Source organism: Trachinotus anak, unplaced genomic scaffold (assembly GCF_046630095.1).
Source record: "Trachinotus anak isolate AG129_WGS33_773 ecotype Australia unplaced genomic scaffold, CSIRO_AGI_Tana_v1 ptg000002l, whole genome shotgun sequence".
NCBI classification, from domain to species: Eukaryota; Metazoa; Chordata; class Actinopteri; order Carangiformes; family Carangidae; genus Trachinotus; species Trachinotus anak.
Window position 1 is genome coordinate 19,501,193 of NW_027273853.1, and position 24,291 is coordinate 19,525,483.

The window sequence follows — 24,291 nt, forward strand, 5'->3', positions numbered from 1 at the left end:
GCTGGGAGTGGATTCATATTTTTTTTTCCTGTTACAGCATCTTAAAAAATAAGGTGCGTGTAAAACCAGACAATAAAGACAAGTCATTGGAAAAAACCGTTTAATAACTTTTTACAAAATGTACAAGCTCAATGACATTCCCTCCCCTTCCAAAAACATGGCTTAACCCCCTATACATTTTATGTACACAGTTGTAAAAATGTTCAATAAAATAGACAGTCCCTCCAAACAAATTGTGGTGGTCATCTACATGGTGGTGAAGTATTCATAAGCCAATGAACTCAAGACATTTGGCACATATACAATTGTGGCTACAAAAACAGGACAAAAAGGACATTCAAACCCCTCTGGTGAATGGCCTGCCATGTAGGGGCCTTTACAAGTCTGCATCATGAACAAGGAAAATGGTAGAAAAAAGTCCACAGATCACTGAACAAAACTTAAACTGGGGAAGGATGACTTTATGGTAGTGATAGGAGTGGATTAAAAAAAATGCAGTGTATGACACCGGCTAGATGTTATGTGCTATTCATCTTCCGTTTCTTCAGTCGCTCCCGCCAATCATCAGGAAGTGCCTCAAAGTTGGCATTCTTTGACGCTTTTCCTCTGGAGAAAATATAAACAGCAAAACAGTTAGGGTAGGGTTATTCAGAAGGGAAAAAAACTGAAGGAACTAGATGTAAATTCAGAGGAACAGCACAGCTACATATGTATAACATCAGTGGTGTACAGTATATGCACAATTTGATTAAACTATAATACATTTTTAGAGCATTGAAAAAAGATGATTGGAGATTGCATGGAAACATACGTCACGAGCTGCTGTTGCTTCCACTCCTCAATACTCTTCTTGTTAAGCTGGTCTCTGTCCTCGTCACTGGAGCTGCTCTTCTCCTCCTCATCCAGCTCTTTCTGGATGCTCTGCCACTTCTTCACCAGGGAAGGCATTTTGGTCTTACTCTTCTTTGACTACAAAGCAAATGAGTGTATCAAAAGTGAAAAATTAACTGTAGGTTCTTTGTAGGTGAACTTTAAAAATTAGATTACAAGGATGGCTTGATTGTGTATACTTGCTATCATAATTTCCAGAGCTCCTATAGTGTAGCTTTAAAAATCAATATCATTGGTATTAAAACAAAGTTTTCTTTAAACATATCTACTACTATCCTTTGACACTTAATGTAAAATGTAAAACGCCAACACTAACCTTATCCTTTTTGGGTTTCTTGGTCTTGTCTGTGGGTAGAGCTTTGGCCCCAGGAGGTTCAAAGGGTGGCTGGGATGGTGGCAGTGGTGGTTGAGGCGGTAGGGCTGGGACAGGTGGGACAGGAGGTTCACATGGAACCAATGGGGCAGTGACAGCCGGCACACCCCAGTAAGCAGTTGCTGACATTAGAGGAGCTGTAGGCAAAGAGAAACCTTAGCATTATGGGGTAAGCATTTCAATGTTGCTAAAGGTATTGCAATTGCTTGTTTGAATTACCACTCTTGCACTGCGACAGTGAGGTCTTACAATGCTGTACTTTCCTTATATATATATATATATATATATATATATATATATATATATATATATATATACACACACACACACACACACACACACACACACACACACACACATATATACATACTTCTTTCATGTTCTTTGCTTTTATGATTGGAGGCACTTGCACCATAAAGGTTCAGTGTTTAAGGTGGACATTGAAATTGGGTTCTACTCTTGTTTCAGTGGATGTGTAATAATGCAGTTTACACAGATAAATCAATTAATGTCTATCATGTAATGTAACTGCAGATGTGTAGTGATATCTGTTTACCTGCACTGGCAGCAGGCTGGGTGTAGAGAATGGGACTGCTGCCAATAGTAATGGCTTTGTTCATCTGACCAGCTTTACGTTTCTGACCTTTCCCCAATGGACCCGATGTCTCTACAATCTGTGTGAGTGACAAGAAATACAACAAAAGTTCAACAATTCTGCACATTAATATTCTGAATCTAAACATGTAAATCTATCAGGCACAGTATTTACAGAAAGAAAATAATTAAAGAAGAAACTTGATTACACCAATACCTTCATGCCAGCAGTGGCTGGTGGTAAAGGAGGCCTCCCGCTGCCATCTTCCTCAGTTCCAGGTGCTGGAGGCTCCCCGTCATTGTCATCATCCATCTCCATCTCCACCTCCATGATCTCTCCATCACTGTCAGGAGGAGGAGGAGGTGGAGGGGGAGAGCCTGGGGGGAGTGGCGGAGGTGGGGGGTAGTTGGAAGGTGGTGGTGGGCTGTCGGGGAGAGGAGGTTGGGATGGGGACCAGAATGCACTGGGTGGAGGGGGTGCTGGTGGGGCAGCAGCAGCATAAGTAGATCCTGTTTTTGGAAAAAGGCAACAACATGGGGTGTTTGTGAGAGACAACATTTTAACAAAGCAATGTTCACCTGATATTATCCCTGCACATGTTCAATAGCAGACACTTATTTTTCCTCTCGAAAATCATTAAAGACAAAACTTAACAGGCAGATTTTTTAGTACAAGGGGCAGCAGCAGTAGTAATAGACTGACCTGTAACCCCACCAGTAGATACAGGTGATGTTTTGGTATCCCCTTGGCTGGAAATCTGTGTCTGGGTACCTTGGCTACCTTTCAGGTCCTCCCCCTTGTCCTCCTCTGCTGGGAAATCCCACTGGGATTCACCGCTCCGGTCCTTCACATAGAAATACCGCCTGTGCTCTCTAAAGAGTGGGACAACAGAGATAAAAGACAAGAGTCTCAACGACTGGCCTGGCAACTGGCTGAGTGGCATGATACCCTGGGACAGTGGGGCAAGGGAGTGGACATAAAGGCCACAGTAAAGGGGCAGGGGTGTTGACATGGACAGCAACTTTAGCCATCCAGAAGAAGAGCCCAATTAGAGTGTGGTTATGAATGTGGATAGGGAACCCACCTTGCTCTCAAAATTAATAAATCAAAACAAATCATCTCTAGGTCCTGAAAGTAGCATTCAGCAGCTCACACCATGGTTGTCACATTTGTTCCGTTTTAGACAACCATTCCCACCCAGACACAGGAAGACGCCAGGGAGGAAGTATCATCATCAACATCATCAACAATAACCATAGGTCAGAAAATAACAAGCACACAATCAACTCGTTTCACATCAGAAAGAAGAAAATAAAAAACAGGAAGACATATGAAATAGAGTTGGTCTGACCTGCTGGATTCCCGTCATTGCTCCATCTTCACCTTTTATTGATGCGTGACACTCGTCGCTTCCAGGGCGTCACTCTGTCTGCATTGCATTCTGGGGGTTGTAGTCCTGTAAAGTGCAAAGCTCTCCCACGCGACCAACCTTCTTACCATACCCCCCCCCCCCAAACTTTCCACTGATTGGACCCATAATCAGTCTACATTTGCCCTTACAACAAAGGGCTTAACAGTCTGTAATAGGGACAGGGAGTCCTCTCTGTGGCAGGTCTATTTTACAGGAAGCAGGCTGGCCCAGAGTGGATGCTCTCTTATCAGTGCGTGCAAGGCAGAGTGCCAGGATTGTATCACAGAAACCTGAAGAGTCTGTTTCTGGTAATTATTTCAATCCACTCGAACTGCTTAAGCTTCTCCCCAAGTCATGTTACAAAGTCTGCAACCTCAGCAGTGAAGTGGGTGTAGTCACACGGTAAGAGTTTTGGGGGACGAGGGAGTTTAGAGATGTGAAAGGTAAGGAGCGCGTACCTGTCCCAGTGGCAGGACCAGCCTTTAGGGGTGGCGTTAAGTTCGTAATATTTTATGTGTTCAGCAGCTTCCTGCAGCCTGCGGCGAAGATAGACCCCATTCAGAGCACCCTCCCTCCAGTCAGCGATCCGTGTCTGGAAGACAATTTTAAAAATAAAGCAAAAGAGAAAGGGGGAGATAAGAGTGAGATAAAAACCCAAAAAATAAAGGTAAATGAATAAAGAGATAACAAACACAGAGGAGCAACAAGATAAATGAGTAACACAGAAGAGTAATTACAGTAAGTTTCCAAAATGACACCGTGTGATGGATTATTATGACAATTTTAAATATTAAGTACTACCACATGGCTATGTGCAAAAATGATATGAAATAAAATTAAGCGTTAAATATTTTAGAAGTCGCACTGGCATAGCTAAAATGGAAGCTACGGTAATATTGCTTAGAAACTGAACAAGTATCCTCTCACCTCAGTTTGTAGCAGAAGCAATTGGAAGTTCGAGATTGCCTTTTTGTTTATCCCCAGGAACTCCATCTTGCTGGTTAAGGTGTTGGCTAATTCTCCAATCTGAAACTAGATATTTTTTCAGCATTAAAATATGTCTTTGAGAGACTATCACAATTATTATGGTTAGTAATAGTAACATTGCTGTTACTTTGAGCTCGGGCGTTTCCACTTTGAGCTCAGACGTTTCCAATTCTTCTTTTACCGAAGGTTTTGGAACCGTTTTCTCCTCAGCATTGTCTGTTTCCTTTTCTTCTCCTTCTGCAACATTCTCAGGGACTTTAGGGGGTGCTATAGGACACAAGAGAGGAATTTCTGGATAAAAATCCTAGGATTTAAAAAAAATGTAATTTACATGTCCCTGTCATGCATATCATCCTTCACTAGCATGTGTAAACATTTGGACTCACCGGTCTCTGTGTTGTCCTGTAGCTCTGAGCCTCTGCTGTTAGAGTCAGGGCTGGCAGCAGAGGGGAAGACAGTCTTCCACCGGTTTTTCTTCAGTAGAAGAGCACGGGAACTAGAGGCTTCTTGGCTTGTCTCAGAAGAAGGACTGGAAGCCCCGGTGCTCCCATCACCTTCCTCCAGTGCCCGGAGCTCAGCCTAGGAGTCAGATGTCAGTCATGTTAAAACTAGGTAATAGTGACATTAACATATGTCACTAATGTTGGAATGTCATTGCTGTGCACTAAAAGACAACTTCCAGCTAACAAAGTTGCACACATAAAAGCCAGCTTCAAATCTCCACCTTTTTCCTCTCCAGAGCCAGTTCCAACTCCATTGTGTCTTCCTCCGTCTCCTCCTCACCATCCGAGTTGCCTCCCAACTGCTTCTTGGTACAAAGATCTTTCTGGGCAGTGGGGACCGAGTCCGAGTCACGCAGAGGAGTAGAGGGGGATTCTGCAGGTCGTACACCCTCTCCATCAGAATCCAAACTGTTCTCTGTCTCATCCAAACCTTTAAGCAGTCTTTTTCTCCATTTTTCCTCTGCTTCTTTCACTTCAGAGGGGATCAGAGGACCAAGCAGAGACGCAGCCACTCCACGGCGCTCCTCCTCTTCGCTTGTGAGCCCTACAACACTCTCGATGACCTCCTTCACACAAAACATGAGAGTGATAAATTAAAAATGAAATACAATTCTTAAACACCACAGAAGAAGCTGATTCACATTCGCGTTGAACTTGCCTTCACTTTGGTCTCTTTCACTGATGTCTGGGCTGCAGCAGATGCAGAATTTTCCTCTGTGTAATAACCTCCGTGAGCTGTGCCATTGCCATTAACACTAGAGCTTCAAAGAAACATGCAACACATCATACACAACTGAATTTCTGTACTAGGGACAAAACCAAGAAAACTGAAACCACAGTCATTTTATTTGGCATTTACAAAATTGCAATCATACGCCCTGTCTCTCTGTCAGTCACTCCTACCTGTTGGCATACTGCCCCAGGCTTTGCACCTGATCAGCCAGATAGTGTGGCAGCTCCCAGGACACCTCGTTGGTCACAGTGTTCCAGTAGTAGTAGCAACCAGAGTTCTCGTCCCATACTTCCTGCCAATCTCCCATCTCTACACCCACTGCAAAAAAGCAAATGCATGAGATGCTACAAAACAAAGGATAGCACGTTTTAGGTGATATTTTATGCACAATTTCTATATTCCAACAAAAAAATGTTCATAATTTAGGCTATATCCTGAGTGATTTAGTCAGTGCTTAGCAATTTTGAAATTAGACCAAACATATCAAAATTCTGCTATGCTGCAAGGTAGCTGGCAAAAAATGTCCTTCATTCTTCATTTCATTGTGTTATAAAGACAACTATAATTATTATGCAATTGCTTTGTTTAAGTATTATAACAGAGACATGAAAAGGACTCAATTGCAGAGGAGGAGACATCCATGCTGCATATTTGAGCTTAAATACAGCACAGACATAACATTTACTCATTTAGCAGAGGCTTTCATCCAAAGCAACTTAAAAGTGAGGGACCTTGGTGGAATTACTAAGTAAAACAGTAAAACATTCAATAAGTGCAAGGAGATAAGGTAAAGAAATGCAACAAAGGTGCATAGTAAGTGCTAGTTAGGCCTGTTAGGGTGTTAGAGGTAGTTACCTCCGGCTAGTGAGCACTGAGTATTGTACTCAAAATCAGTGCTTTGTTGAGTCTGTTCTTCACTGGCAGCTGGCTGCTGAGTATTAACCTCAGGTCTGGGTGGGGTGGTAGTTGGGACTGAAGGATGAGATGTTGCATCATCTGTACTTGGCTGAGTGGTGATTGCATCAATTTCCTATGGTGGGGAAAGAACGGCAACAGGAATGAATGTTTTTGACAATAATATATTTTCAGTGCAAGGTATGAACAACACTTTCCCAAACACTAGTCTTATAATGTAATAATGTTATTTATCAATTGAAAAAACAAATTACAAAACCTACAGAAAATTGATTCTAAATCTGGAAAACCAAAACCTGCAGTCTTCTTTATCTACTAAATTGCTTGCTGTCTATAATTATCCAAGGTGGATTTGGCCCATAGATCTAATTGCAAATCTTTCCTTCCAGTTCATAACTACATTTACTGTGCTACTGTCACGGCTCAGTTTGCCCAATTCTTCATCTTGAAAGCTTGTAATATTCTTTTCAAGATTCTGAAGAATTTTCATTTTTGCATAACCTGCTGTCCCCTCAATTAGTCACATGATATAACTCAACTTTTTCTCTGTTTGGTTTGTTGTGTTTTTAGACCAATCTCACTGGACTTGTTAAATGTACCAGTTTGTTTCAGTCACACAGAACTGAACCAGGAATGTGTATTTCTGTACAGGTGCACCTCAATTACATATAGGACAAACTGAATTAGCACTGTCTTTCTTGCTACTGTGCACAATACATATGTATGTTGTAATTATCAACTTACTTATCTTGAGGGTACACTTCTTAAAACAAAACATAAACAAGATCAACATAAACACCATTTCACAATCCAGTGGCTGAAACAAGGGATCAAAATGTGCACCATGGTATATACTTACAGCCATGAAATTGGCCAGTGTACTGTCAATGTCTGCTGACTGGTTGTGTTGAGAATTTGCAGTTGAACGCTGAGAGTCTCCAGCATCTTCTTCATCACTATCCTCATAGGCTCCGAGCAGGGACAACCCCTCTACAGGTGGACACAAAACAAGTTGACTCAACTCATTCAAACGACAGTCTTTTCTTGTTTCAACTGGCTAGGAGACAGACAAAGGGACAGACAGACAGAGTTACCTTACCTGTGGCCTTTACTGCGGGAGCTTTCATGATTGTGCGTCTCACGAATTTGTGTCCATCACCCTCCTGCTCGTCTGCAATTGACGCCAGCCAAGAGGTTAACACTGAGCTTCAGCAGTTTAGCTGCAGCAAAATAACAACCTTTAACGGTACACACGATCACGGATTGGCTAACGGTTGGAAGCTAACGTTATTCACACACACAAGCACCGTCCTCACACTCCTGTATAAAGTAGATATAACAGTATCTATATGTTGGGTAGGTTAATTGTGTATGGGTTAGCTGGCCAATTCATTTGCCATAAGCCTATTTTTGGCAAGCCCTTGAAAACTCCTAGCTTATTCACCGCTAGCTTAGCAAGCTGGCAGCTACACCCAGGTCTACTCGCTACATGAAAAATAAAAGTTCCGTTTCTTTAGCTATACCCACAAGGCTATTTTTGATGACAATGTATATTTGCACCAGACATTAGCTGATTCTGTAGCTAAATGTTGCTGAGTGAATTGTTTTTTGTCTTTTTTTTTTTAACCAGATGGGCCCAATTCATACCGCAACAACCTCTTAGCCTTCGCCTAGCCTGAAGCTAACAAGCCATGAGATAACATGCTTCCAAAAAATTACCATCAGATCCCGAGGGCGCTTCTTCCCTTTCTCCGGCGTTCCCAGCACGGAGCCCGGGAGGTGAAAGCTGTAGGATTGTTCTCCGACCGACTGCTCCCCCTGTTAGACGACTTTTCTTTCCCATCCCTCGTCTGCGGCCCTGCTCCCGTCGCTGGCGTCGTTGTTGCGGCTCTGCTCTGCTGTGTCGATCAACTGCCACAAGGGGAGGCATGAACTTCCGGATCATAGGGTTATGTTTTGTGTTTAGCAGAAGCTGAGTTGCTAACGAGCTTAGACACCCTGCGATCACCAAATCAGTAGGGGACATCGGAGTTGAATCTTTAGAAACAAAGGGTATTTATATATATATATATGTGTATATATTTTTTTTATTTCTTTCATTCTTTTTCTTTTTTCTTACGAGTGATCTAGCTTGTGGACCAAAAGCTAACACCCGGACTCGAGTGTGTAGTTGAATAGACGGGACATGGGAGGGTGAAGATAAGCAATTAGCTACACCGTTTAGAAGAGGAGCCACCCACCGATGTATGAACACAAGGATCCACCGCAGCGGCAGCAGACAGCAGGGCGTGAAGGAGGAACAAGTGCCCAAACCAGGACCAGAAGGAGGTCGGGGAGTTCCGCATCAGACTCGATGGGAGCTGCGATGGGACCCGTTTTCCACTGGCTGCACGATGTGGCAGCTGTGACTCTCCTCAAAGCCAGGAGGACCCTATTTCAGGCTGCCATCCTGTTTTGTGTCCTGGGTCTGCTGCTCTGGGTGTCCATCTTTCTCTATGGAAGCTTCTACTACTCCTACATGCCCACTGTGAGCTTCTCCACCCCTGTGCACTTCTACTACACCTCTGATTGTGATGCCTCAGAGCAAGCGCTTTGTTCATTCCCCACAGCCAACATCTCTTTCATGAAGAATGAGAGAGACCAGGTGATGGCTTACGGCCAGCCTTATCGAATATCTTTGGAGTTAGAGATGCCAGAGTCTCCCGTGAATGAACAGTTGGGTATGTTCATGGTCAAGATGTCTTCTTATACCAAGGGTGGGAAGACTGTCTCGTCAGTGGGGCGATCTACAATGCTGCATTATCGCTCCAGCCTCCTGCAAACCCTCAATACTTTACTGTTCTCTCCTTTGCTTCTGAGTGGGATGGCTGAGCAGAAGCAGCTCATAGAAGTTGAGCTCTTCTCAGACTACAAGACAAATGCTTATCAACCCACTGTCGGTGCTGTCATTGAGATCCAGTCCAAACGAGCGCAGATCTACTCATCTCAGCTCCGTATCCACGCCTACTTCACTGGTATACGCTATGTTCTGTACAACTTCCCCCTGACATCTGCAGTGATTGGCGTGGCCACCAATTTCGCCTTCCTCAGTGTCATTGTGCTGTTCAGCTACCTGCAATTCATATGGGGTGGGCTCTGGCCTCCAGACCAAGTCAGAGTGAGGGTTATGATCGGAGACAACACCCGCATCCAGCAGAGGAGAGAAGAGGCCCGGAAGCGCATGGAGAGGGAAAATTCACAGAAGGAACTTGATGTTCCTAAAGAGATTGGATCTGTGAATGAATCTGATTTCCAGAGAAGTGACACAGTGGCGGAGCTGTTGTCAAAGAATCCCTCAGTTATCCCAGATGCCTCTGGGGATGATGCGCCAGATACCAAGGAGGAAGAGTCTCATGACTCTGAGGGGCCTGATGAGAAAGACGGCTCAGAGGTGTTGGACGGATGCCCGCTGCCTGACCAGAGTGAGACAACACTCCGACAGAGACCTGGGCCCTGGATGAGCCTGTGAACCATGCCGCTGCACACGCCTAAAGTACCTGTAGTGTATGTTCATATGCCATATCATTTCCCATCACTCTTCAGCAGATGGGAAGTGATTTGGCAGATGCCTATAGATTCATGCAAACCCACTGTTTCAGTTGGCACAAATACAGATGCATGAGAATATATTACCTGTGTGGTTTTAGCTAACAAACAACAGCGTGTTGTCTTGTCTTGATAAGTTTACCTCATTGTAACTTTGACCTCTGCTCATGTCTTATTGCTTATTGTCCGCTCAGTGGACGCTGTCCTAAAGGCAACAGTGCTATTACAGTCTTTTGTTTGTGCCATTCGTGTTTTGATTGTGCCCATAGCAGGAGGTTGCTACATTCCAGCTCTGTCTTGTCCAACAGTATTGTCAGCAGGAATCTGGCATTGCTTTCAGCTGTTGTCTGACAGTTACACGCCCTTTTTAGGTCAGTTGAACCTGTTTGTGTTTTATTGTTCTGATGTATGTAGGATGGCATTTTCTCACATCATGGCCAGCCTACAATAACCGAGGCACACATCCAGACAATCCTCTCATGAAAATACAAGTAGACATTGACCCTCTTACTGACCAGTTCAAACATAAGTAGACTTGGTTGTTTTTGAATGTAGCTGCTGTGCACTTGAAACTAAATTTGGATTTTGAAACTCCAGAACTGTTTCACACCCCTTTAGACAGGCTACACAGGAACAGGCCTTGTGATATTTTTTCTCAGAAGCTCTCTCATGGCAATTAGATTTGGAAAATTTGCCCCAAAAAAGTCTCTTTGTTTTTAAATAAATTCCTAGAAGAAGATTTCAAATAGTCCAGCCTGAGGAATAAAAGGAATTTTGTTGAATTTCTTCTTCATCTTGCAAATAGAGACGTTCTGTCTCAGTGTAATGGCTGACTTAACTGCCGTGGCACATGAAGTTAAGGGTTCAGTGCTTTTACAAAGTTACACATCAGACCTTTGTATTCAGTGTCTGTTACAATGCAGTTTGCACAGTGTGGTTTAATATGTGAAAATGGTATTTATTGTCTTTTCATCACAACAAAGAACCAAGATATTTCAGAAGGGTCTTTTAAGAAACAAAGTTTGTTGATAGGTCTGTTCATTAAACATGTCTGTAACATCAAGGAACATCCAGAATGAGGATAGGGGAAGCTAATGTTGTGACATTGGCTCTTGTTGGTAAAGCTAATGACAATAAGGTAATGTAGGAATTGTTGGGATATAGCTCAGCCTCTATTTTATTGACCTCCACTTCAGGGGAGCTTATAGGGTTTAAACAAGTATAAATGAGGGTTTGTGCAAGTTGTGTTGAAGTAGGATTTTGTACCAAAGATATTAATATGAAGCACTCATCACTTGGTCATCTTGGATTCTGTCTTGTAGAATATACTTCTGAATGCCTCTGTAGTTACATGGCTAGATGTTATTTATGCACTGATACTCAATTAAACAAATAAAAACATACAGCGGTGCACATCTTTTTCTTTAATGCCTCTAACATAAGTTTGGGTGACATGAGATGTGGTTGAAAGGATAATAATGAAGCAGCTCAAACTACCGTCACCAATATTTCTGTCTATAGTAAAATCTGATAGTGTGGTGGTTTTAAGTAGAGTTTGCAGGAAAGTTTGTGCCATTTTTGTATAGTATGAAATGTTGAGACCAAAATCTGAGTCTGAGCCACAGGTAAATCTTTTACTTTTGGTCAAGCATAAAGAAAAAAGTTAATTTACTCCTGTTAATGTGTCCAAGCTTGCTATTTCCCATACTGGAAAATGTGTGTTGAGTACTGGATGTATAACCAGTCAAAAATATAACAGATGTCCCTTTTATATTAATTAATATATTTTGCATCCAATCAGAAAGCGCTTTTAAGAATAAGCAGTTATTGTTGACGGGGTTGTATTAAACTCTACTTTTCTAGTGACTTAACTAAAAATTTAACTACCATTACTATAATTATTACTTCAATTTGCATTGTTTGATAAGATATTAAACAGATTTCTTTTTGGACACAACACACTTATATTTTAGACTAAGGGATTAAAAATTAAAGTTTTTAGAATCTAGAACGAGGGTTTGCACCTTTAGCTATTTATGCTTTTTCTAAATAAGATAATCAATTGTCATTAATCACAATCACAGCTTTTTTCTTTTTTTCTTTGTTATATCTCCAGAGTTTGTTGACATTTTACGTACATTTTTTCATACTTAAAGAACACACTATCTCACTCAGCTGACTCCTGACCCTGTGAGTCAACACATGGAAGTAATGTGAGGACCTTTTCAGATTTGGGGTTGTGACCAAGCGCCGTAACAACATGAAGGAGTTTGTCCCTGACATACAGAATAAATTTTAATGATAAAACAGAAAGATGTCTTTTTACATTGAACCTGTAGAATAATACCAACAGACAGCAAAGTGTTGTTATCTTTAATGGGAAGCTGAATGGAAGATGAAAATACAGTAGTTGTTACAGTGTGTGCATGCCATTAAAAAATAACCACATTTCCAGTAAAATGGCTGATATGCAGCCTATTTATAGATCTCCTTTTAACATTTTAAAAAGGATTCAAAATATGCAAAATGATATTTATCAGTGACATATAATCTTGTTTACAGAACATTTTCCTGGTACATTGAGGAATTAGTAAGCTACATTTATGATCTGTTTCAAATCAGGACCATTGCGATGATATTAAGGCCCATTAGCAGCCTTTATTCAAAGCCACAGCCCCAATCTATCTGATGAATTATGCATTGGTCTGGATAAGGAGTCCACTAATTGACTTAAACCATCCATCACTTGTATTAAAAACCTCACCGTATTTAGCCTCAGCAGGTACATATATCATCTCAGACTCTGCTGGAACAATTTTCATTCTTCTTTTTCTCAGTGTCTTCAGGATAAAGTAAGTTCTCACACATAACCTTTGAGTTTATATAGCGCCATCTCATGCCTGTTGTTGATTTAATGATGAAGTTGTGCATCTGCTAACGTCAGGGTTACCTGGAACTAAGCAAATTCATAGATGACCCCCAGAATACCCTCAACAACAACTGCATAGTCAATTTAATGGAAAAGTATGAATGTCAGTCTGTGTTACTGTCCTGCAAACATTCTAATACTTGCAAATACTGTTGACTGTTTGCTACTTGTTAAACTCCTTCGTCTTAGATAGATGATAAAATAATTCACAACAGAAAATCTGATTTTCAAAATTAATTTAAAAAAAAAGAAAATCAAAATTCAAATATCTCTTTTCAAACAGGCCACATTTCTGGTCTACTTTTCACCTAGTGTCTTATTCTTATCTTATTACTTATTATATGTCTTAAAGTTCATATGACTGGTTTTACCATATATGGACCAAAGACCATCAGCCTGTCACACATCCGTCCATTTTAAGTGTTCCACTTGAATGTTATCCTGTGCTGATAGGCCTTGCCACAGCTGAAGGTCACTCTGTTCCTTGACCCCTAAATGTTGTGCTCCTCCTCAGGTTGTACTTCTGTGACCTCAGCCGTAGTCTCACTGGCTACTTTTGACCCATCATCTTCCTGCTCATCATCTGAGCTATCTGCCCAGCGTCCGACCCTCCTGACACCCTCGCCTACTGCAGGGGCATTAACACATGGGTTGTGGTCATAAATGACAAGTTTCAACGCCTGCATGTGAGACAGGCTTGGAAAGTGGCGTATTTTGTTCCGATCCACATCAATGACAGCTAGAAAGTGCATTTCCAGCAACACTGGTGGGAACTCTGCCAGCTGGTTCCCAGCAAGCCAGATACTTCTTAGCTCTTCCAGCTGTCCAAGTTCTTTCGGCAAACTCCGTATCTGGTTATAACCGAGGTGCAGGGTCTTGAGATTAGAGAGCTCACAAACCACCTTCGGGAAAACAGTGAAGCAATTAGTCTCTAGCCACAGAGTACTAAGTTCCTTGAGCTCTCTCAGTTCTCTGGGAAGGTAGTAAAGCCTGTTGTTACCCAGGTAAAGGATGTTGAGCTGGGGCAATCTGCAAACAGCTGCAGGGAGCTCTTCAAAGCAGTTAAAGTCGAGGGCCAGCAGCTGGAGCTTCCTCAGGCCCTGCAGCTCAGCAGGTAAAGTGCTGAGGTTGTTGTCACTCAGGTAGAGCTTAACCAGCTCGTCAAAGACACAGGCAGTGGCAGGCAGCCGGCGCAACTGCCTGCTGCTTAGGTCCAGGGTCCGATCAAGAGGCATCTCCTTCAGGTCCCCCACTAGGAAGCGTTGACAGCGCTCCGAGGGAATGAAGGCGATGACGCCTCGCATGGCATTACCCATCTTCCTCACAGTCTCTGACACGCTACTGGTCCTCCACATCAGTTTAGCGCCAGACAAGTATTTGCACTCAAGCAGGCTGTTGGCATCTTCTAATGAATCTCATGGCATCCCATTAATGCTCTTCCACCGCCCCTCTGGAGTTATTGATTTTGATGATATGCAAAAACAAAACAAGTTGATAACAATGTAATACATCTTTGTAATACTGCCTCAGCATATGAGCCTGCATGTCACAGCAATTACATGATTATGATTCTGTATTACACCCTTGAATGTGATAAAAAGCCATGATGCTGAGTTATTTAAAAAGAAAATAAGCATCAACAGTCATCCAAAAGGAAACAGAAAACATAACATGCGTAAAGATGATAATAATAAGCATTGAAAAACACCTACTTTCCAATGTTTTCCTGCTGATGCCCATGACTCTTAGCATCTCCTACAGAAAGCCATTTGTTTATCCAACTTAATGAGCTGAAAACCCATTGTATTCCCTGGGCAGCTATTCCCCATTGCAGTCCTCTCACTGTCTCTCAGTGGCTCTGAGCTTTGCCCTGACTTTCATGGCAATAGCAACCACTAGCTGCTCTCTCCTCCCCATTTATGCCTAATGACTTTCCCCCCCTTCTTCTCCATGATGACAGAGGTGGGAGAGAAAGAGACAGGGAGGGGCAGGGTGCCATGGATAAGCATAAGAAGTGCTTTGTGATGAAAGAGCAAAGAAGGTCATTTACATTCTGTTTTAATCGGCCCGAACGAAGTCCTGGGTCTGTGCCACTGGGCCAGACAGGTGGGCCTCCAATGTCTTCTCAAGAATTTGTCAATGTTCAGAGGGAAGCCAAAGAGAGAGAGTGTATGTGTTTCACTCTTACTTAGCCTGTAGTTAATCTTTGCATGTTTTGAAATGTTCCAGCAGTGAGGGAAAATTGAGTTACATGTTCCCAGGAAAACTTAGAGGTGTACTGAAGCGTGTTGGAGGGTGTATGGCTCTGTAGATCTGTGTTTTGTCAGCGCCACATTGTACATGCCTGTTTGAATTGCTTGGACATCAGCTGTGGGTTCATTGTGGCATCAAGATTTCCCACTCTATACCCACTCTAAAAATCCTCCAAGTCCAGGTACTGAAGTTTTAGTTTTCCTTGTAGGCGTTTAGTTTTCAAAGCAAAATATAATTTCCTATCTATTTCTCTTTGAGGAGTCTAACTCCTTAACTGTAAGAGGTCACTAGTCATCCCTGCCTGCCTGAGGTGTGATTTGCCCATGCTATCTTGCATGCCTTCATTAGTGCTATTTTCCAACTAGATAAAAAAGGGGAGGAATTTCATTTTCTTTATCAGAGGGGGCAATGGTTGCCCCCTCGTCTGTTTTCGCTCACTGACAGACTGTTTTTAGCACTTGTCCTTCTCCTTATCCACTAACTGCCTGTGGGCCTCAAACAGCTAATAGTACAAACCCAGACTGAGCACACAGACTGAAACATGTGACCGCTGTAACAGACTGTGTTCATGGCAGACATTTTGATATTTCACAGCAGGAAAAGCTCAGGTGTAATTAACTCTCCCAATATGTGATTATTGTAGCACTTTGTGCAAAGGAGTTGTCATTAACATTATTGATTACACCTGAGCTTTTCCCGCTGTGACTTGTGAAAATATCTGCAGTAAAGGTCTAGAAAGGCTCATTTGTATCCTTTCAACCACATCTCATGGTTGTCCTCATCAGATGAAGCTGCTCTTTTGGAGATGGTTTCATAAACCATCTAAATCTAATTATCCTACTAAACTATCTCCACGATGACTGAGCACCTTCATCTACTGAGGAAGGCCACTGGATGTACAGTAGGCTATATGAAAGCATTGGGAACAACAACTAATTTGGACCTTGTGTGAAGTCAAGAACCTTCCAGCTCTGTCATTATTTCTTGTAACATCTATTGTTGCCCTAGTAAGGTGATCCGGGAAGGCAGCTGGATGAGAGGCAATGCTCTGTCCTGTTAAAATATGGGAATTAAAAGAAAAATGTATTTCAGTTACAATTTGAGAATCAGGTCTTGATGAACCTGCGAGGGCGTTCCTATAAAAAAAAAAAGCTGTTGCGCCTCTGAACACCCCATTCATCCACTTTCTGTGGGCTGTACACAGTTTTCTATGCTGGGAGATGACCTGGCCCCAGATCTTTTGTGTGGTAATTGGGTTAAACAAAAATAAATGTAGAAATATCCAGACACAATTAAAACCTTAATGACATAAAACTAGACTTTGACACAGGGCCGTCAGAAAGCTGTGTTGTATTATCTGAATACTCTAACATTATTGAGAGAGGCTTCCTCTGTAGGGACTAGAGCAGATGGCACAGTAAAGACACCTTATGATCACAGGAGGGAGGCAGAGGCTTGACACTGTCAACACTGTGTCTTTACATTCACTGCAAAATCTGTACTTTTTTTTTTTTTTTTTTTTCCCAACGTCTCTATTTCTTGCTCTGTGTCTTAGTTATAGTTCAACATGGTGAAGTGGAGCACATTTTCAGTCATGTTCGGTTTTGTGTACGGAAGTGGTCAGCAGGTTGGAAGGTCAGAGGGTAAAGGCTATCCCCCTTTCGATTTAGAGTACACACAGCCATCTTGGATCTAACGAAGAGAAGGGAAATTGATGCGGTGCGGGTATTTTACTTATTTTTCGTCATACTAAATCGGTTCGAAGCAAAATTAACCCTTCAGCATGGGTTATTTATATCGTAGTTATATTCCGTTTCGATACAGTCCGGGTGGTTAGCCTTTAGCTCCAACAGCAGCTGCTGCTGCTGCAAACGGAGCGTAAACTAAGCCGAGAAAACGTACAGCTCACTGTGGATATATAGAGGCAGCTAGGGCCTGAATTACCTCCTGATATAGACTTTTGATAAATCAGGGTGTTATGGAGTTGAAAGGTTGTCTTATGATGTCGTTGTTTTTGGTAGCCCGTTTACAAACGGACGTTAAGCTAGCTATGCTAACACAGAGTGATCACAGGTAGCCTGCTAACGTTAGCTACAATAGTGTTGGCTAACTAGCCTGTTAGCACAGTTGCTGTTAATTTTCTCAACAGTGTCAAATGGTAACTCTTCACCAGGTAAGACCTATTAATACCCGGGCAAGATGAACAAGAAGCAAACTACAGGTTAACTCTGCTGTCACCTGATTCATTAATCTAGTATTATGGAAAAAATAAATAGATTATTTTGTTATGGAAGTTCAACATCTTCCCATATGCGTGTGTATCGTTACAAACTAAACACGTACTGCTCAAAACTTTATTTTGACATCCCCAGGATATCAAATATATCACAGTGAATTACAAAAAAAATTAGAATAAAGGATGCATCCGGTATTTTCAACCTGGTATAAGGGTGCACTCATGAAAATTACTGCCCTGTGTATAGTAAGTTGATTGAATATTAGGTTTATGTTGTGTCAGTGATGTGTTGGCGAAGTGGACGCAGAGTAAACGCAATATAATGTTTGTGCAACACTGAAACTACTTTAAGTGAAACTTTGAAGTTTGAACGTGATATTGGCAACACTGGGGTTCCAGGAAATCGGTGTATTTAGATTAAAAATGTGATGACCTTTGTGAAAATGTATCTCTGTTGGTGTAGCTGTTGACTTATTTCCCGTGCACATCTTTAACAGCAGCCCTGTTGTTTCTCCTCAGGTGACAAAAGGCATGTTTGGTGCTAGAAAGAAATTTGTAGAGTTTGTCGAGGTTGTCGATAACGACTTTACTGATGAAAGCATGTACTACAACCAGCCGTCGATGTTCCCACATCGGTCGGATAAAGATGTGAGTTTTATTCCCATATCTGCACACTTTCTGTCATTTCTTGACTTAACACTAGAGAAGCGTTTTCCATCTTACTCTGTCCTGTCCTCACTATTCCCTTTAGATGCTGTCCTCTCCCTCACCATCGTCGTCAGGGCAGCTGTCGCAGCTTGGTGCAAGTTTGTATGGTCCACAAAGTAAGTGTTTTTTCATTTTCTTGCAGTCAGTCACAGCAGTTTTGTCATGTAGTATACTTGGAGTGGGAAGAAATCTTAGGATTTTAGTACATTACTTTTGAACATTTACTTCAGCAGTTTGTTAGAGGAAGTCTCACTAGTAAAACCAGAGCTACTGATAGTCTTAATGAGTGTAATTTCCTAGCTGTTTTTTGGACAGAGTGCGGAAGAATCTCCTCAGGGCTGCTTGACAGTATTTGTTTGTCGTCTTCTTTTTGTGCCACGTTTTTCTGCAGGTGCACTGGGCTTCTCGGTAAGGGGCATGGGGAACAATACACCTCAGTTAAACCGAAATTTAACGCAAGGGACGCAGCTACCAAGTCATATCACTCCCACAACAGGGGTCCCCACCATGTCCCTCCATACCCCTCCATCACCAAGCAGGTGTGTATGAAGATGTTCATTTGTTTAAGTTAGCAGACACAGCTTGAACGCACACTTCTGGTTTATAACAGTGAATAATACCTGTAAATAGAAATGGCAGTTGCCCTAAAATGAGCTAAAAATAAATCAGCCCTGATTGTGTTTTTATAGGGGGACATTGCCGATGAACTCGAGAAACATGCTGAACCACTCTCAGGTCGGTCAAGGCATTGGGATGAGCGGCAGGACCAATAGTATGGGCAGCTCGGGGCTGGGCAGCCCCAACCGCAGCTCACCCAGTATCATCTGTATGCCCAAACAGCAGCCAGCACGCCAGCCCTTCACCATAAACAGGTAGACAGATGTAAACCTTTGTTCTTCATTGTAAGGGAAGTTAATGTTTAGAAGCTCGCCTTATCTTTCTGATTTGGTTTTCTTCTCTCACTGCAGCATGTCAGGATTTGGTATGAACCGCAATCAGGCTTTTGGGATAAACAACTCACTATCAAGCAACATCTTCAATGGCACAGGTGAGAATGTTTAACCTGGGTGGGTTAACCTACGGGTCGTCAAGTTTTGGATTTTATTTAAACAAACGCTGTGCTTATATAGAATACAAAAAATAGGAATTGAACACTGAAATCATATTCTGAGCGTTATAACAACACAACCTCGTTCACTGTAAAAATGTAGTGGATGGTGTCTTCTTGAATCTGAATGCTCAACTTTTTATAAATGTGTGGCGACATTAGGTTAAACTGATGTGGCTCTTCTGAAAAATCTGGATATTTTATGATGAAAATCTGTAAAGGTAAAATAACTTTTTTGGAAAAAACTATGAAAGGTAATGCGATTGTACCATTTCTCTTTGACTGCTGAAACAGGCAGTGGGCAACTATACACGTTATTTCTTAGTAAAGTAAAGGACAATTTTTTTTCATTTAGTTACAGTCACAGTGTAATGAAATTACATTATCAAGTTAATAATTGCCACATTATTACACATAAATTGCAATGAAGGTGACATTACAAGTTCCTAACCTTCCTATTGCTGCAGATGGGAGTGAAAATGTCACAGGACTGGATCTGTCAGACTTCCCTGCGTTAGCAGACAGGAGTCGGAGAGAAGGGACTGGAAACCCAACACCGGTGCTCAACCCATTGGCTGGAAGGGCTCCTTATGGTAGGCCATTAGACTGGCGAAAGTGTCTTATTTTAACACACATTAAGCTAAAGGCATTGGGTTCCCCCAGGAGAGGAAATGGTTATCAGCTTCTTGGCTTCATAATCCTAGTCAAAGCTTTGTTTCAGTGCACATCTAAATTAACAGAAAGAAGAATTGTAGGTTGCCGTTTGTTGTAAAAAATTTATTGCTGATTGCAACCTATATAATTTCTACTTCATTGTGTTCATCGTCATCAAGTTGGCATGGTGACAAAGCCATCAACTGAACAGACACAGGATTTCTCCATCCATAACGAGGACTTCCCTGCACTGCCTGGCCCAAACTATAAGGACCCCACATTGAACAATGATGACAACAAAACTGTAAGTGTGAGGCACTGATGGTTTTACACAACACTCTGACTGGATGTCTTTGTCTTTTTGTCAAGGTTACACATCAAAGAATTATTTGTCATGTTTTATTTTCCTGTGTTAAAAAGTGTTTCTCTTTGTTTAGAACTTGAACTCCACAAGCAAGAGCACATCCAATGCAGATGGGCCCAAGTTCCCCGGAGACAAGACGGCCTCAGCACAGAACAACAACCAGAAGAAAGGGATCCAGGTGTTGCCCGATGGTGAGACCTCTCAGCCAATCGTATCGCTCCAATTCCACTGAGACATCCCTTCTTAATCGCACAACTTGGGTGAGGCAGTTGGGCTCTCTACCCTGCATTTGGGGTTAGATAATTATTGGATAGGCTGCAGTGAGGAAACCAAAAGAATATGTTCACTATGATACAGACCATCATCATCTTTCCATTCACTTGTCTGTCACGAGTTTAAAAAAAAAAAATTGGCTTGGTTTGCTCTCCAATGCGTGCACAAAGTGTGGTTTAGAAATGTGGAGGTAATGTATTGACAGTAAGTATAAACTGTAGATCACGGCCCAGTTTCAGCAGTTTGTTGAACTCTGATTTCAACCTGCTGCTGCAGGTCGGGTGACGAACATTCCCTCAGGAATGGTGACAGACCAATTTGGAATGATTGGCCTGCTGACGTTTATCCGGGCGGCAGAGACTGATCCTGGGATGGTCCATCTGGCGTTGGGGAGCGACCTCACGACACTGGGACTCAACTTAAACTCACCAGAGTAAGATGGTTGTTCTACTCTATTTACAGTTACATTAAGGGTTTCACCAGCTAGTGGGTACAAGCTGACTACTGGGTGGTAAAACATGCAGTCTAACAAATGAAAATGGGATTGATAAGTCACTAATGAAAATCAGTAGCCTTTTAAATAAAGTTATGACTTACATAAAACATTTTGCCGATACAGATAATTATCATGGTTACAATGGCATTTGTCCAGCTCTCCTTGTCACTGATTAAATTGTAGTTAGCCTTCCTTTTTACTAGCATACCATTGTCATGCTATAAATTCTCTGTGTAGAACTCGGAATTACAAATGAGCAAAAGCTAATTCTACAGTTTATGTTAATAGTAGCAAGAACTTACTGCAACTTAATTCTCTGACAGAAACTTGTACCCCAAGTTCGCCTCTCCTTGGGCCTCATCACCTTGTCGACCTCAAGACATTGGTAAGATATTAATGTGAAATATTTGGGGAGGGGAAGACTTTTGAATCCTTTTTTAAAAGATTTGGGTCAGAGTCAGTTAGTCTGGAGTGAGAGAAATTTTTAGGAACCAGATGAAACCTCCTCATCTAGCTGCATGCTTCCCTATGTGATGTCACTGAAAACCAATAAATATCACAATAATTTCATATTTAGGCTATGTTTTTTCAGATTTTTTTCAAATATATAGTTGGGATGCATTCAATGAGCAATGAGCATCATGAATGAAAACATGCATAGATTCTGATAAGGTTCTGTTTTTGCATTGTAACAGTCTGACTCTGAATTGTGAGCGTCTCCTTTTGGGTAACTGCTTTGGTAAAAGCATCGTATTAATTTTTTATGGTATACAAACGCATGAATCTTCCCATCTTATCATTGGCATGACAGTGGATAGAGAAAAGGCTTCTAATAATATATGTTCTTGTCACTCTTTTGAGACCTTTCAATTTATGTCTGTGCTTGCCTTTTTAGACTTCCACGTTCCCTCTGAGTACTTAACCAATATCCACATAAGGGACAAGGTAATTATGAGCTCCAGAACAGTGCCACAGTAAGTTGTTGAAGTCTTCAGCTAAGGGAATGTGGGTACAGAACTAATTCTCCTTATTCTTTGCTGCCCGGTCTCTAGTTGGCTGCAATTAAACTGGCTCGATATGGTGAAGACCTGTTGTTCTACCTGTACTACATGAATGGTGGAGACCTACTACAACTTTTGGCTGCAGTAGAACTGTGAGTACTGCCCTCTGAGTTGTGATTGCTGCTGAAATATTGTCTGTCTGTACTCTTTAGTTCACACTGTTTCATTTAAGTTGATTTGTCTGGACATGGCTGACAAACCTTTGACCTTTTGAAGTAATTTTAGAGTTCGACAAATAAGTCATGTATGTGTGTGGCAGGCTGTCGGCAGCTCTTCTCTCTTTAGAGTGAAACTTTGATTCATGAAGTCTTTGAGGTTCCTGATGTGAAAATGTAATGATGGTCACAGGTCACTGACTGGCTTTCCTCCCTTTTGCCGTATTCCTTTTTCATAACTTCACTCTCCAGCTTTAACCGGGACTGGAGGTACCACAAAGAAGAGCGGGTTTGGATAACAAGGGCGCCTGGCATGGAGCCTACACTGAAGACCAACACCTATGAGAGGGGCACCTACTACTTTTTTGATTGTCTTAACTGGAGGAAAGTAGCCAAGGTAAGAGTTTGTCTTTTTGCTGCTTCTTTCCACTTTTGTTGTGGATTAGAGCTTTTCAAATCACATTAAAACCGTGTCTGCATCTCTAAGGAATTTCATCTGGAGTATGACAAGCTGGAAGAGAGGCCTCATGTGCCAACAACGTTCAACTACAACCCAGCCCAGCAGGCCTTCTAAGGCCCGACCAGTCCAAAGGCCGCAGCTGTTCCTGCACACAACACTGGTGTCCAGGAGTGGCGCTGTGGTCCACACAGCTTGGTTTTTATTCCTTGAGGATTTGGTTATTTGACTGCGGGGGTCCTCGCCACCATCAAAACTGCCCTGCCTTTCCAAAATTACATGCTGCCCAAAACACCAACACTTGTTCTGTTTTTATTCTTTATGTTCCTCCTGTTTTTTTTTTGTCTTGATTTCAGCAGGGTCTGTGTTATGTTTACGTCTCTGAATCTGAAGCCTGTTTTCTCCCAGAAAGGAGGACTGACCTTGTGGCACTGGACAGTGACAACAGAACAAGAGTCACACCTCGTATTTACAAGTGTTAAGAACAGAAAAAAATGCGGGGGAAGCAAAGTTAACTTCGTCAGATTCAAGTAAAAGGGTGAAAGAAATGCAATGTTAATTGTTGCACTATATTTAGTAATAAAAGAACACAAAATTTTGTTTGTGCTTTTTTATGTGAACACTCCCTGATAATCTCTTTTTTTCCCCTTCTTCATTTTTTGTTTTTGGTCAGGGGGGTGGGGTTAGTGGTGGGGGGGTGGGGGGGTGGGAGGGTTCAAGCTACTTTTCCACATGCGTCCCTTTTCATCTCACCTTTTTTCTTCTTCCCTCTGTTTACTTTGATTCCTTCACAACCTCTGTATTTGCACCACCATCATACTTTGTTTCTCCCTCTGTCTGTCTGTGAGTTCTGTGCCAGCTGAACTTGGACACAAATCTGGGAGACTACTTTGGTGTCCACAAATGTGGACAAATCCTCGCAGAGGCTAAATAGCTACACAATGATGTTCCAGAGCAAAACACTTTCCAGTCTTTGTTACAATTTTGTAAGAAATGTGTACATTTTTTGTTTCTTTGCATCACATAAATTAGTGTATGTATGTACGAATGTGTATATATGATTGCTATATATATATATATGTATGTATATATATATATATATGACATCTATTTTGGAAGAAATTTTGCCCTGCCTTGTACCTCGTTTTTATGAGGTGAGCATGGATGCAATATGTGGACGTAACAGGACATTTCTGGATCTGCTGGACAGGGTGTCACATGGCACTGTGGGCACTTACAACAAAATAATACAAAATTAAAATGTAATTTAAGGAAAGGCCTGATTCTCAGCCAAAAAACAAAAACTAAACATGGAGATCATCCACTGAGGTTTGAGTCCAAAGCAAAAGAAGGGATGTATTTCAATTCAAGCTGTTTGAACAGCAATGAACAGCAGCATTTCATAGGAAACGGAAAACTGACAATTTGAGGAGAAAAAAAAAAAAATCCAGACCAATATTGTATTTTCTGAAGTGAAAAGCTTCTTTTCTTTGTATTAAAGCAGAAAAGGCTTTCCTGAACCAATGTGTGTGTGTCATTTATTGCTCTTTTTGAAGTCAGGGATCCCTCATGAGGTACAACCTTTTTCCTGGAGTCAGTTTTAT

At 41.8% G+C, this 24,291-nt stretch overlaps 4 protein-coding genes across 8 annotated transcripts; 2 read left to right on the forward strand and 2 right to left on the reverse strand.

Moving 5' to 3' along the window:
• Positions 1-83: 83 nt before the first annotated feature.
• On the reverse strand, positions 84-8,321 carry fnbp4 (formin binding protein 4). Of its 4 annotated transcripts, none has more exons than XM_071504085.1 (17): positions 8,128-8,321; positions 7,508-7,579; positions 7,268-7,398; positions 6,349-6,523; positions 5,664-5,811; positions 5,419-5,521; positions 4,982-5,326; positions 4,644-4,836; positions 4,439-4,524; positions 4,198-4,302; positions 3,729-3,862; positions 2,562-2,731; positions 2,076-2,368; positions 1,821-1,938; positions 1,208-1,401; positions 812-969; positions 84-606 (listed from the first exon to the last, which is right to left on the reverse strand). In XM_071504085.1, exons 1-17 carry the CDS (start codon positions 8,249-8,251, stop codon positions 519-521), a joined length of 2,637 nt encoding a protein of 878 aa, XP_071360186.1. In that variant the 5' UTR covers positions 8,252-8,321; the 3' UTR covers positions 84-518. The 4 variants fall into 4 exon arrangements, with proteins under 4 accessions (XP_071360186.1, XP_071360170.1, XP_071360177.1 ...); XM_071504069.1 differs by having other exon boundaries at positions 4,385-4,524; positions 8,128-8,318; XM_071504076.1 differs by having other exon boundaries at positions 4,439-4,548; positions 8,128-8,318.
• Positions 8,322-8,360: 39 nt separating this feature from the next.
• Positions 8,361-11,396, forward strand: LOC139636310 (seipin-like). Its single transcript, XM_071504264.1, has one exon. It carries the CDS (start codon positions 8,651-8,653, stop codon positions 9,914-9,916), a length of 1,266 nt encoding a protein of 421 aa, XP_071360365.1. The 5' UTR covers positions 8,361-8,650; the 3' UTR covers positions 9,917-11,396.
• A 956-nt stretch (positions 11,397-12,352) lies between these two features.
• Positions 12,353-14,759, reverse strand: lrrc10 (leucine rich repeat containing 10). Its single transcript, XM_071487979.1, has 2 exons — positions 14,635-14,759; positions 12,353-14,372 (listed from the first exon to the last, which is right to left on the reverse strand). Exon 2 carries the CDS (start codon positions 14,275-14,277, stop codon positions 13,414-13,416), a length of 864 nt encoding a protein of 287 aa, XP_071344080.1. The 5' UTR covers positions 14,278-14,372; positions 14,635-14,759; the 3' UTR covers positions 12,353-13,413.
• A 2,001-nt stretch (positions 14,760-16,760) lies between these two features.
• cnot2 (CCR4-NOT transcription complex, subunit 2) lies at positions 16,761-23,307 on the forward strand. 2 transcript variants are annotated; one of them, XM_071504421.1, is made up of 15 exons: positions 16,761-16,894; positions 17,931-18,059; positions 18,163-18,235; positions 18,511-18,658; positions 18,809-18,991; positions 19,088-19,167; positions 19,695-19,820; positions 20,061-20,185; positions 20,319-20,436; positions 20,795-20,951; positions 21,338-21,399; positions 21,910-21,959; positions 22,067-22,167; positions 22,483-22,627; positions 22,718-23,307. In XM_071504421.1, exons 2-15 carry the CDS (start codon positions 17,943-17,945, stop codon positions 22,802-22,804), a joined length of 1,572 nt encoding a protein of 523 aa, XP_071360522.1. In that variant the 5' UTR covers positions 16,761-16,894; positions 17,931-17,942; the 3' UTR covers positions 22,805-23,307. The 2 variants fall into 2 exon arrangements, with proteins under 2 accessions (XP_071360522.1, XP_071360514.1); XM_071504413.1 differs by lacking the exon at positions 16,761-16,894 and adding an exon at positions 17,214-17,348 and having other exon boundaries at positions 22,718-22,985.
• The last annotated feature ends 984 nt before the right edge of the window (positions 23,308-24,291 follow it).